The sequence below is a fragment of the Tamandua tetradactyla genome, chromosome 5 (assembly GCF_023851605.1).
Source record: "Tamandua tetradactyla isolate mTamTet1 chromosome 5, mTamTet1.pri, whole genome shotgun sequence".
NCBI lineage: Eukaryota > Metazoa > Chordata > Mammalia > Pilosa > Myrmecophagidae > Tamandua > Tamandua tetradactyla.
In genome coordinates this window covers 14,020,519-14,034,242 of record NC_135331.1, presented here as the reverse complement: position 1 = coordinate 14,034,242, position 13,724 = coordinate 14,020,519, and the positions used below count along the sequence as shown (strand labels likewise).

The 13,724-nt window shown below is 49.2% G+C and overlaps 1 protein-coding gene across 4 annotated transcripts in view; it reads left to right on the top strand.

The window, feature by feature from the left end:
• SLC8B1 (solute carrier family 8 member B1) overlaps positions 1–13,724 on the top strand; it is a 51,687-nt gene that overhangs the window by 8,253 nt on the left and 29,710 nt on the right. For all 4 annotated transcript variants that reach the window (XM_077159915.1, XM_077159918.1, XM_077159914.1 and 1 more), the window contains exons 3-10: positions 3,489–3,641; positions 3,731–3,783; positions 3,900–3,958; positions 4,084–4,188; positions 4,379–4,546; positions 5,384–5,491; positions 7,747–7,806; positions 8,049–8,179. In XM_077159915.1, coding sequence (XP_077016030.1) covers positions 3,489–3,641; positions 3,731–3,783; positions 3,900–3,958; positions 4,084–4,188; positions 4,379–4,546; positions 5,384–5,491; positions 7,747–7,806; positions 8,049–8,179 — 837 coding nt within the window. The remainder of the gene's footprint in view (positions 1–3,488; positions 3,642–3,730; positions 3,784–3,899; positions 3,959–4,083; positions 4,189–4,378; positions 4,547–5,383; positions 5,492–7,746; positions 7,807–8,048; positions 8,180–13,724) is intronic.

The following is a 13,724-nucleotide window of genomic DNA, read 5'->3' as shown; positions in this document are numbered from 1 at the left end:
GAGATAAAAAAGTCACCCACCCCAGGCTCCCAGGCAAAGGAGGGAAGGGGCCCAGGGGGTGAGGTTCCTCCTGCTGACCTCTCTGGCTGAGCCTGAGGACAGGGGTCTATCTCTGCCAGCAGGGTAGTTGCCCCAGGAGCTACAGCTGGTAATTTTCAGACAGAGCTGGGTTTCAGGCAGAGCTGGGTTTGCAACCAGTAGTGGGCTGTGCACCTTAGGGTAAGTCACTTTGCCTCTCTGTGCCTCAGTTTTCTCATCTGTGAAATGGAAACTATAACACTTACCTCTCAGGTCTGTTATGGAGACCCAGTGAGATGATACCGGGTGCAGAGTGTGGCAGAACAGTTAGTGCAGGCCTACTGTGTGCAGGCGCTGGGCCAGTCTGTGGGAGAGGCAGGCGTTAATTAAACTAGCCTTGATGTGCTATCAACAGGGCAACTTCAAAACGCGGTGTGTGCTTTGAAGGGGAGAGCCAGGGTGAAAGGAACATAGAACAGGGGTTCCAGCTTCCTCCAGGCCAGGTGCAGGAAGGCTTCCAGAAGGAAGAAGCTTCTTGGGAATTAGGAGCTAGAAGTTAAAAGTGGATTAACTGGGAGGATAAGGAGTGGTATACCAGGCAGAGGGAACAGCCCATGCCGGAGCCGCGAGGCCAGAGTGGATCTTGCGTAGTTTTCACAGGAGAGGGGAAGGTGGTGGTCATGGAGGGGTGGACGGGTTCAAGTGTTATTTAGCAGATAAAAATGAAAATGTTCGCTTTTATATTGCAGTCGATGTTAACTGAGCACCTATTAGGCCCTGGTGGGTGGGCACCTTGTCTTCTCTGCCACCCTGACCCTTGTTTTGGGTGGGGTGGGCTCTTCTCTTGTTGGTGGAGGAGAGCTGTGGGCAGCCAGTGTGGAGATTCCCAGGCCGAGGTCCGCAGTGCTTACAGCAACGATCTGACCCCCGCTTTAGGCCAGGGGTTGGCAGACTTTCTCTGTAAAAGGCCACATAGTAAATATTTTCGGCCTTACACGCTCTCTGCACCTACTCACCCTGCTGTCCCAGAGCCACAGCAGCCGCTGAAGACATGTGAATGAAAAGATGTGGCCGCATTCTCATGGACACGGAAATTTGAACTTCATCCAATTTTTACGAGACATTGGTGTCGTGACCACCCCCATGGTTTCCCACTGTTCCATCCTTCCTGAGAGCCGGGCACTCGTAGAAAAATGGAGGCATGGGGGCCTCATTCCCTGCTCAGAGGCCCGTAGCCTGGGGAAACACAGGGTAGGGCTCTGGGCTGAGTGTTGCCTCGGGTAAAGAGCCAGTGAAGGAGAGATGGTAAGAAGGCCAGGAGGCAAAAAATCTCACCTCTAATGGTGGTGGGAGCCCAGAGAGGGCTTGTGGAGGAGGTGGAACTGCTTTCAAACAAAAACTTGAAAAGGGAAAGAGGGCCTTTTAGGTGCACAGTGTCGATTAAACAAATAGATGACATGGCAAAGGGTTACTATCCATACTATGTAAAGAGCTACTACAAATCAATAAGAAAAAGCAGATATTCCAGTGGGGGCTGAAAAAGGGCAGTTCCGAAAAAAAAAGGAAACATTGTCATTACCATATGACAAGAACACTACTTCATAAGTAATTAGGTACTTGCAGTTTAACAAGAGTCTAATCGAACAGCCTGAAGGAGACTTCTGATGACCTGTGCACAATAGTGGCTCATCTTCCACTGCTGGCAAGAACGTACAGAGGCAGAGCTGGAGGGAGAGTACTGTGGCAATATCTGTCAGTATTTAAGCTGCTTATGCCTCTGCAGCAGACAGTCAGGGCCCTGCCCATAAACCTTGGACTCTACCGTTTGGGTGGGTTTCTGCTAACTTCTAGCTACCAGTAGCATTTCCCAGAACCACCCATGAGCATTGTAGTCCAGAAATGCCTTCACCCAGGAACTGATGGGAGTTGGTATATAAATACTCCAGCACCCTTGTCCCTGCGTTTGGTCTCTCCTTGCCCTTCCTGGAAACCGGCTGAAACCAACCAGCCTTCTCTTCCCTGTCTCACTGCCCTGCTCTTCTCAAACATAATATTTCCATAATAATCCTTGCCTCTGGGTCTGCTTCGGGAAGACCTACCCTAAGATATCTTCTGACTCAGCACTTTCACTTCTAGAATTCTCTAGAAATATTCTCACATTACCCCAGAGTCATGTGCAAGAGAGTTCATCGTTGCGTGTCTGCCAGTTGGGAAATGGTTTCATCCGTTACGTGTCCTGCATGTGTGAAATACCGTGCTGTGAAAAAGATTCCGCAGTGAGGCCAGAGTGTGTGATGGTTAAGAATAGGGATTTGAAACCTCACACTCCCTGGGGTTAAGTCCTGACTGTGCCCTGAGTGAGCCTTAGGTCCTGTAAACGGGGCTGTGACCAGGCTAGGACGACACTGCAATGGGAACTGTAGGCAAGGCTGAAACTAGTTGGGTTTCAGTAATTTGAGGTTTTAACTTCTGCCTGTCCTACATGAGAAAGGAGACATCTATATAAATGATTGAGTAATTCACAGTCATTCCCTAAATCCAGCGCCTCATCTGTAGAAAAGAGATGGTAACAGGACGTCCCCACAAGGTTGTTATGCAGATTAAGTGAGCTGCATATTAAGCTCCTAACATAGCACATGCCTGACATAGAAATCACTTAGTATATTTTGCTTTTTATCATCCTCATGGTCCTTATATGTATTAACATAGAAGATCGTCCTTGAGGCTGTTAAGTGGTAAAAGCAAATCGCAGAGCCAAGAGATTTAGGATGGATCCATTTCTGTAAAACAGAATGAACTGTCTGACTGGGTATGTGTATTAATGTAATTCAGTTGAGAAAGGTCTGCGAGGGTGCGCTTCAGACTCATCATGGTGGGATCCCTGGAGAAAGGTAGGCTTGTGGAAGACAGAGATGAGAAGGGAGAAATTAGAAATCTATATGTGGTTTATTTGCTTTGAAAATAGACATGTATTCATGAATCACTTGTGTTAATTCCAAAGACAAGTTTGTTTGCTTTAAAGGCAAACAGCCTGAAACAGCAGAGGGTGGGGCGTGCTCTAGGCTGGGGGCCGAGGTCCCAGGTGTATCTTCCCTTAGGCAATGGCAGGAAAGACGCCTGGAGGACGGGGGGAGCGCAGAGCCTTGAATGCCTGGTTAGGCTGTCTGGGGACTTAATCCTTGGGTGTGGGGGTTACGGAAGGATCTCTGAAGCATTAGTGTCGAGGTGGGCTCTGTCGCAGCCCTAGCTCTGCCACTTCCACGCTTTGAGGCCTTGAGCAGGTTACCTAACTCCTCTGTGCCCCACTTCCCTCTGCAGCCTGGCACAGCCCTGGGCTGGGAGGTGGAGTGAGGCGTACGTTTCCGGCGCTCAGTTAGCACTCGGTAGGTGTTACCAAATGCCCTGCAGGGTTGTCGCGGGTGGGGGCCTGGGGGGCAGGCCGTGGCCCTCTGACCTCTGTCCCCCCGCAGTGCCGGGACGTGTGCCACCTCAACGCCTCTGATCGCTGCCGCTTCGTGCGCACCAGCCCCGACTGCCGCTGCGACGCGGGCTACCTGGACTACCTCGTGGGCATCTTCTGCCACTTCCCTCCCGGCCTCCTGCCCCTGGCCATCACTCTCGACGTGAGGCCCCGCCCCGGGCCGCCTGGTGAGGGGGGTCTGGTGGCCCAGGCTGGACTTTAACCCTCTCCCCCCCTCCCCTGGCCCCCCAGGTTGTCTGGCTGCTCTACCTGTTCCTCATCCTGGGCGTCACTGCTGCCAAGTTGTGAGTTCCTCCTCGGGGTTGCTCCGGCTGGTCGGCGGGGAAACTGAGTCCCAGAGCCTGACTCCCGGGCTTGGGGAAAAGCCGCCCGGTACTGACCATTAGCTTCTTCTCTGCAGCTTCTGCCCTAACTTGTCGGCCATCTCCACCTCCCTGAGGCTCTCCCACAACGTGGCAGTATCCTTTCGTCCCCCTGGAGGGACAGAGGGCAGTGCGGGGACAGGCTGGGGGTCGGGGGTGGCCCAGGGCGCAGGGAAAACCCGTGGGTGGCGCCGACCCTCCTTGACATGTCCCCCCCACATGGCGTCACCTTGCTGGCCTTTGGGAATGGCGCGCCCGACATCTTCAGTGCCCTGGTGGCCTTCTCGGATCCGCGCACGGCCGGCCTGGCCTTGGGGGCACTGTTTGGTAAGTGCCGCTGGCAGGGAGGGCAGCTGGGTAAAGTGGGGCGGGCAGGACAGGGCTGAGCTGCAGGCCCCTTCCCCTCCCCTTCCCTCCCCTCCCCCCTCCCCCTCCCCTCCTCTCCCCTCCTCTCCCCTCCCCTCCCCTCCCCCCCCCCCAGGCACGAGGCACTGAGCTGTGGGTCCCTTCCCCCCAGGCGCGGGAGTTCTGGTCACCACAGTGGTGGCAGGCGGCATCGCCATCCTGCGGTCCTTCACAGCCGCCTCCAGACCCTTCCTCAGGGACGTCATTTTCTACATGGTGGCCGTGTTCCTGACCTTCACCGCCCTCTACCTCGGCAGGGTCACGCTGGCCTGGGCTCTGGGTGAGCAGCCCCCAGGCGGGGTCGCAGGGGCGGCCCGAGGCAGAGGGCAGCCGGCAGGGACAGCTTTGGGGCGTCTCTGATTCCAGGCCGAAGACACCTGTCTCTGGCTGGGGCTGAAAAGGGAAGCCGTGGTTGAAAGGACCAGAGGGGCAGGGGCCGAGCCAGGAGTGGACGTCACAGTGGTGCACGAGCAGCAGGGCCAGGCTGCTGGCTGCGGCCGTCAGGGGCTCTAGGGCAAACGCTTCCCAGACGCTACTGGAGGGTGCCACCGGAGAGGGGTGCTGGGACATCCAGGGGCAGCAGCCACTACCCCTTGGGGCTGAAGGGCAGGGGCTGGATGCCTGGATCCAGGCCATCCAGCAGGAGCTATAGCCCCGGAGGGACACAGACCCTGCTGTAGATGCCGCTGCCAGCAGGGACGAGCAGGGAGAAATGGCCTCAACTCTCCCACTGCCTTCTGATTTCCTGCCCCATTGGCTGAACCCAGCTGCAGCCAGGGTGCTGGTGAGGTAGTCTGCACGCACAGCCTCCCAGGGCCCAGAGCAAGGCACCAACCCCTGAATAGGGTCCTGGAGGCCACTGCTGTGCCAGGTATCACCTCTTTTGTTACTGGATCGTGAGTTGCGGGCAGCGGTGGGGAGGGGTGAAGAGGAAGGAAGGTAGGCCAAAGCAGGCAGATGTGGGGTGGGCTCAGGGCACGGGCCCTTAACCCGCTGGTATTGGGCTGACTTAACCTGAAAAGTCACTGCTGACTTTCACCAGCAGAACAGTGGCCCTTGCTTTCTGGACCCTGTAGCCAGGATGCCACTTGGTGACAGCCTGCACCCTTGTCCGCAGGTTACCTGGGCTTCTATGTGTTTTATGTGGTCACTGTGGTTCTCTGTACCTGGATCTACCAATGGCAGCGGAGAAAGTCCCTGGTGTGTTCCAGGCCAGGCACTCCAGGTGAGCTTCTGAATTGAGCCCCTGAGATGATCAGTGGGGACTGTGCCCCTCTGTGCCCCTCACAGCTGCCTTCTCTCCCTTGAGGCCGTTTCCATTGGCCCCTCCAACCCATCTCCTTAACTTCTTCCCACACTCTCTACTCATCCTACCCAACGTCCTCCCTCCATGCTTTTCCTGAAGCCTTCTCAGCCCCTGCTTGCCTGGGTTCCTTAGTTGTTGTCAGGGGAATCTTGCTATTGGGTGTCTGTGCTCACATCCCTTAGTGGGATGAGATCCAAACACACCTCTGCACACAAACAATACAACGCACACACACACACCACAGACACGCAAATGCATACAATATGCATGCACACCCACATACAAAAATATATGTACTACATACGCAGATACACACAGTGTGTACAAACATAAATACAGCAGTAGTGCACACATAACCACACACAAATATACAGATACATATAGCACACACATACGTAATCACAGACACAAATGCACAAACACAGCATGCACACACACATGCATACATTATCACAGACACAAATACCCAAACAGCATGCACTTCATGGACACATAAATGGACAAATACAGTGTATGCACACACAAATACACATGCTATAGATGCATAAATACATACACCACACACAGACACACAAATATAAATACATCCAGTGTGCACACACACAAATACAAAAACCGTAGACACACAGATACACCTATGCTACACCACACACATGCACACACAAAGACAACTACACACATCACATACGTACACAACAGATACACAAATACGTATACCATAAGCACAACACACACAAACATAATTTGAGCGGATACTGCCTGCTGAGCACACGTCATTTTATTCATTCCTGCTGATAACACTTGGACCTAGAGACTGGAATCATCCCCCTACGGATGAGGAAGCAGATTCAGGCCCACCAGGTCCCCCCAAGTCCAGACCGCTACAGAGGGTAGAGCTGTAACTTGAACCCTGCCCTCCCATACCCAGAGGCCACCCCGCTTATGCTCAGAGCCACAGGTCACAACTGGGAACCTACAGACCACCTCTTAGGTATGCAAGTGCTACCTGGGTTTTTTCTTGACCAGCACAACTTTAAAAATTAGGCCAGCAATTAAAATGGAAAGTTTTGAGATAAAAATCCCTAAAACTTGGCTTCTCTTGAAACACTGGAAGCTCTGGCCACCCCACCCCCCCTCCGCCCCGGGCCTCTGTCCCTGGCACAATGACTGGAGCTGAATGGAGCTGCCCCCTTAGAGCGAGACGAAGGCCTGTCATTTGCCCCAGACCCCATCATTCTCTGTTGCGCCCCGGCTCCCCTCCCCCCACTGCAAAGGCGAGTTGGTTGCAAAGCTGACGATCCAGGGAAACTAGAATCTGGTCCCATGACTGACCTGGTCCCTGTTGGCGCCTGAGCCTGCACTTGACCTTTTGCCATTGGTGATGGACCTTGGCTTTATTCTCCAGATTTGTTTCATGACCCCTTTCCCCAAATTCCACGGCCTAGCCGTGCAGAATCACCCCTTTGTCCCTGCACACGCCAGGTCCTCTGACTTCCTCTGGGCCTTTGTGGGCGCTGTTCCCTCTGCCTGGCTCGCCTTTCTTTTTGAGAACTCAAGTTGCTGGCGTGGAGGGAGCGCTAAGGAGAACCACCAGATGTCCCCTCTGTGCCTCACAGCTTCTTGAATTCACTCCAGCACAGCCTTTATCACTCTGTTCTGTTACTCATTTGTTTATGTGTCTGTCTAGTGGACTCTGAGCTTCAGAGGGCAGGGCCAGGTCTCATTTCCTCTCATATCCCCAGGTCCTTGGCACAGAGCACATGCCAGTTAACTCCTTCTGCAGGGAGCGTTCCGTGATTATCATCCCCTCCCTCCTTTCCCAGCTGAGCTTTCAGAGTTCAGAACACATCACCCCGGTGTTGTCTCGTAGACCCACCATAGCTCATCAGGACAGAACAAAGAGGGAAACAGAGACTTGGAGAGGGCACTGAAGTCATACAGATGCAGAATTAGAGCCAGAACTTAGGGGCCATTTTCACTTGGGGAGGGTCATTTTCCTATTCAGTCACTCTTCATAGGGTCCAGGACCAGCAGACATACCAGAGGATACTTGAGAAAAGTTTCATATTGGAGAAGAGAAATATTGCTGGTTCCAAATTCTGAAAAGTTAAAACCACGGAAGCATGGGGGTAGAGAGGGTCTGGGCACCTTGTAAACCCCCCTTTCTCCTGCAGAGGTGTGCTCAGATTCGGAAGATGATCGGGTGTCTTCTAACACCAACAGCTATGACTATGGTGAGTCCAGGGCCCCCGTGGGATGGGGGGGGCACCAGGCAGGGCGGGTGGAGGGATGAGGCCATGCAGGGCCTCGGACCCAGGAATGGAGTTCTAAACCAGCCCCACCTCGCGCTGCACCTTGGCTGAGCTGGGTTTTTGTGCCTCTGTAAGGTTCTGGAGAGCTGGTGGGAGGGAGAGGCGAGGTCTCCTGGAGCCCAGGCAGCCACACGTGCTTCTCCCCGTCCTGCCCACGTGCGTAGGTGATGAGTACCGGCCACTGTTGCTCTACCCGGTGTCCACGGCTCAGATCCTGATCCAGGCCCTCAACCCACTGGATTATAGGAAGTGGAGAAGCAAGTCTGCATATTGGAGGGCTCTCAAGGTGCTCAAGGTAGGAGGGGCGACCCTGCAGCTGGGCCCACAGCACCTGGACCTGGGACTTGATGGGGAAGCTCAGTCATGGAGCTTGGCTAGAAGCCTGAAGTCTGTTCTTCTGGAGGAAAGAGAGTATCTGCAATGAAAGGGAGGATGAGGGTGGGGAACCAGAGCTAGGGCGATGGAGCGGGTCAAGGTGAGTTGAAATGAGAACAAAAAGCCTTGGCAGGATCGAGCAAGAAATGGGTGAAGGAAGATGTTCCAGGATACTTTCCCCCACAGAGTCTTTGAACAATTAGCAAAATGGCAGAGCCATTTACTCAGAAGTCCAGACAGCCATTAAGGATGATAGTTATAGGGTGAGTGCCCAATTAGGAAAATGCAGCTTTAAGAATCGTAAAGAAGCTTGTAGTTCCCTTCTTGACCCCTCCAGCCCCTTCCCACCCCCTCCCTGTGCAGTGCAGAACTGGCCTGACCCCCCATGGTGTGTCGCTGACCCTGTCCTGGAGGGAGCAGAGTAACTGCGTGTGTTTCACGGTGCCTGTATCTTGATGCCAGTCTCTATGGTGGCAGCCTGAAAGACGAAACCAGGAAACTCATCTCTGGATTGCTTTCCCAGAACTCCCCTTACAGGCATAAGCAGCTTGTTGACAGCTAAGCAGTGTAGGAGACAATTTAATCAGAGTGGCTTGGGACAGAGGACTACTTGTGTTGTCATACAAAAAAGAGCAGCACCCCTGGGGTGTGCGGGGGTGGGGGGGGAGTCTGTTTCATAGGAAGCATGTAAATGGGGGAATTCCCAAGGCTATGAGCAGGCACAGGCTCCGGACAGGATGCAGGCTCAGGAAAGACAGAGAATGCACTGGACTTCACCTTTGGCCTCAGGCTGATCTTCCTGATAAGAGAGCTAAAGGCGGAAGGACAGCACCAGCCAGCCCAGAGCCAGTTTGCAAAGACCAGGAAAGGAGGTGTTTGCTTTGTTTTGTTTTGCTCTGGGTGGTTTTTCTCAGCTCCTGGCACACAAGGATATTTCTATCATAAATATAAAAGTAAGCATTAACAGAAGAATTGAGAGACAAAAAGTTGTGATCTACAAAGACCAGATAGCAAACTGGCAGAAGAAAGTCTTGTATTATTAGAAGTTACTTTAAATTTAAATGAATTAAACTCTCTAGTCAAAAGGTAGAGATTGGCAGAATGGATTTTTTTTAAAAAAAGTGCCCCAACTATATGCTGTTTACAAGAGACTAACATTAAAATAAAAACGTGATTGAAAGTGAAAGGATGAAAATATAGACCATGCAAATAGTATGCAAAAGAGAGTTGGGGTAGCCATACTAATGTCACATAAAATAAACTTTAAGTCAAAAAACAGGGCGGGCCACAGTGGCTCAGCAGGTAGAGTTCTCACCTGCTGTGCTGAAGACCCGGGTTCGATTCCTGGTGCCTGCCCATGCAAAAACAAAACAAAACAAAAAACGTTATGAGGGACAGAGATAGTCATTACATACTAATAAAGGGGCAATTCAACAAGAAGATATACAATTGTAAATATATATGTATATGCATTTAACAAAAGAGCCCCAAAATATATGAAGCCAAGACATTTGAAGGGAGAAATAGTTCTACATTAATGGACAGAGCCTTTGATACAGCACGTTTAATAAGATCAATAAGGAAATAGAAGAAGTGATACAGCACGTTTAATAAGATCAATAAGGAAATAGAAGTGAATTATATTATAATTCAATTAACCATAACAGACATATATAATCATCCAAGAGCAGCAGAATATACCTTTTTCTTAAATGCACATGGATCATTCTTCAGGATAGAATATATGTTAGGGCACAAAACGTCTCAATAAATTTTAAAAATATGGAAATCATATAGTATCTCTTCTCCAGCCACATGAAATGAAGCTAGAGATTAATAACAGAGGGAGAAATGCAGAATTCATAAATAAGTGGAAATTAAACTCAGTACTATTAAACGACTAATGGGTAAAAGAAGAAATCACAATGGAAATTAGGAATATCTTGAGGTGAATGAAAATGAAAGCATACAAAAGTTGGGGATGCAGAAAAGGTAGTGCAAGAGAAGTTTATTTAAAAAAGAAGAAAGATTTCAAATCTGAGACCGAACCTTACAACTGGAGACTCTAGGAAAAGAAGAGTAAATTAAGCCCAAAGGGAAAAGAAGGAAGGAGATAAAGAACAGAGTGGAAATGAAATGGAGAATAATATGCAATAGAAAAAATCAACAAAACCAAAAGTTGGTTCTTTGAAAAGATAAATTGGCAAACCTTTAGCCAGACTGACAAAGAGAGGATACAAATAATGAAAATTAGAAATGGAAGGGGAGACATTACTACCAACCCCACAGAGATGAAAGTATTATAAGTATACTGTGAACAACTGTGCATCAACAAATTAGGTATCTAGATGAAATGGACAAATTTCTTGAAACATAAACTACCTCCCTACACTAACTTGAAGAAATAGAAGGTCTTAACAGAGGAATAACAGTTAAAGAGATGGAATCAGTCATCAGAAACCTCCCAGCAAAGAAATCAAAGTCCAGAACTGGATGGCTTCACTGGTGAATTTTACCAAACATTCCAAGAATAATTAACTGCAATCTTGCTCAAACTCTTCCAAAAAATTTGAAGAGGCAGGAACACTCCCTAATTCGTTTTATGAGGCCAACATCACTCTTATACCAAAGCCAGATAAAGATACCACAAGAAAATAAAATTACAGGTAACTATCCCTTATAAATATTCAAGTATAGATGCAGAAATCCTCAACAAAATACTAGCAAACTGAATCCAATAGCACATTAAAAAAAAATTGAACACCATGGTCAAGTGGGATTTAGCCCAGGTGTACAAGAAGAGTTCAGCGTAAGAAAATCAGTCGATGTAATGTACCACATTAACAGAATGAAAAGAAAAAAAAAGAAGAAGAGAAACAGATCATCTCACTTGATGCAGAAAAGGCATTTGACAAAATCTGGCACTCTCTCTTTTTTTTTTTTAAACAACAAACACTTAGAAAACTAGGAGTAGGAAGAAACTTCATTATAAGAGGCAAATATGAAAAACCCACAGGTAGCATCATACTTGTGGAAAACTTGAAAGCTTTCCTTCTACGATCAGTAAGAAGACAAGGATGCCCACTGCTGGTTTGAGGCTGCTGTGTACCCCAGGAAAGGCCAGTTTCTTTAATCCATTCTTGTCGGTGCAGATCTGTTGTGGGTGGGACCTTTTGGTTAGGTTATCTCAGTTGGGATTTGACCCACCCAGTTTAAGTTGGGTCATAAATCCTTTACTGGAGTCCTTTATGAGAAGATAAAGGAAATAGAGAAAGAGAGAAAAGCCCCGGAGATGCTAAGTGAGGACACAGAAGGTCAGAGAGGAAGCCACTAGAACCAGAAGCTGAAAGCAGTGAGACCTGGGAACAAACGATCAGCTGAAGCCAGCCATGTGCCTTCCACATGACAGAGCAACCCTGGATGCCAGCAGCCTTTCTTCAGAGAAGGTATCTTTTCCTTGGTACCTTTATTTGGACATTTTCATGGCCTTAGAACTGTACATTTATAAGTGAATATATTCCCATTGTTAATGGCCAGTCCATTTCTGGCATATTGCATTTTGGCTGCTTTAGCAAACTGAAACAGATTTTGGTACCGAAGAAGTGGGGTGCTGTGAGATGTAAACACCAAAAATGCTAGAATGGCTTTATCAATGGGTAAGGGGAAGATTCTGGAAGAACTGTGAGGAACTTAATAGAAAAGGCCTAGATTGCTTTGAAGAGACTGTTGGTAGAAATATGGATGCTAAATGTCCTTCCAGCGAGGGCTTAGACAGAAATGATGAATGTGTCATTGCAAACTGGGAGAAAGGCTACCCTTGTTTGTTTTTTTAAAATATTTTTATTGAGATATCTTCACACACATATACTCCATCCAAAGTATACAATCAGTGGCGCACAATATCTTGACATGGTTGTGTATTTGTCACCATGGTCACTTTTGGTACCCTTGTTTTAAAGTGACAGAGAATTTGGCAAAATTGAGTCCTGAGTCTGTTGGAAGGTAGAATTTGAAAGCGATGGGCTGGAATGGTTAGCCAGTGAGGTTTCCAAATTAAATATGGAAAACACAGCCTGGCTTCTCCTTGCAGCTTATAGTAAAACGTGAGAGGAAGGGGATGAGCTGAGAACTGTACTCTTTGGGTACAAAGAAATCAGAAATTAATGGTTTGGAAAAATCTGAGTTTCCAGAAGGTGAGTCCCCAGAGAATAGAGCCTCACGTGAGGATTTAAGAAGTCAGCCATTTCCGTGTGAGGCAGGCTTAGAGATGGAGTTATCCAGAAAGCACTTGTGGGAAGTCCTATTGTCTAATGTTTGAGACCCCTGAGTGCTGCATGTGAAACGGGCACATTTGTTGTGGGATCTCTGTAAATGAAACTACTGCCGGTCTGGATGAAAAGGGACAGATTGGAGGAAAAATGACTTCAAAGGCAGAACCATGGAAGCTGAGGGCTGGAGCCGTGAAGGCTCAGGTCAGGAGAGCAGACCTCACCCATGCGCGTTTTAGTTGAAAAGCTGCCAGAATGCAATATAACAGAAGCCGAATAGCTTTTACAAAGAGGAATTTATTAATTTGCAAGTTTACAGTTCTGTGGCCGTGAAAATGTCCAAAAAAGGCAAGGCTATAAAAATGTCCAATCTAAGGGTAAGGCATCCAGGGAAAGATACCTTGGTTCAGGAAGGCCAGTGATGTTCAGGGTTTCTCTCTCAGCTGGAAAGGCACATGGTGAGATCTGCTAGGTTTCTCTTCAGTGGTTTCCTTGTGGCTCTAAAGTTTTTTCCAAGATGGTTCCCTCTGAAAGGGCTCCACTAACAACCCTACCTTGAATGGGTAGAGACACAGCTCCGTGGAAACCATCTAATCAAAAGTTACTACCCACAATTGGATGGATCACATCTCCATGTTAAAATCAAAAAGCTCCCACCCAGCAATATTGAATGAGGATTAAAGGACATGGCTTTTCTGGGGTATATAATAGCTTGAACTTGGCATACACGTGGAAAGGGTGAGTTTGCCCCAGAGTTTGTGGAGGCTGGGCTTGCCTCCCCATTCTTCAGTGCTTTCAGATGCCCGGGGTATTGAGGCGAGCTTGGCTGCCCCATTGCTCAGGAGGAATGCTGCCTCCCCAGGACTCAGAGAGGGTGGAGCATATTCCCCAGGGATTGGGGAGAGCCTGGCCATGACTCCACTGTTTGGAGAGGGGTGAGCCTGTGCCTTGGACATGTAGAAAGTCCAACTGCCACCCAGATGCTTGGAAAAGGTGGAACAGAGAACATGGTCTTCCCCCCGGTGCTTGGAGATGTTGGAATCCTCACCCCAGTGTTTGGAGAGGGCAGGGCTGCTGCATAAGCCCTTGGAGAGAGTGGAATGCCACTCAGATGTTACCCAGTCCATTCAAGGTGGGTCTAACTCCTTTACTGGAATCCTTTATGAGAGGAGAGAGAGAGAAATGCCTCAGAGACGC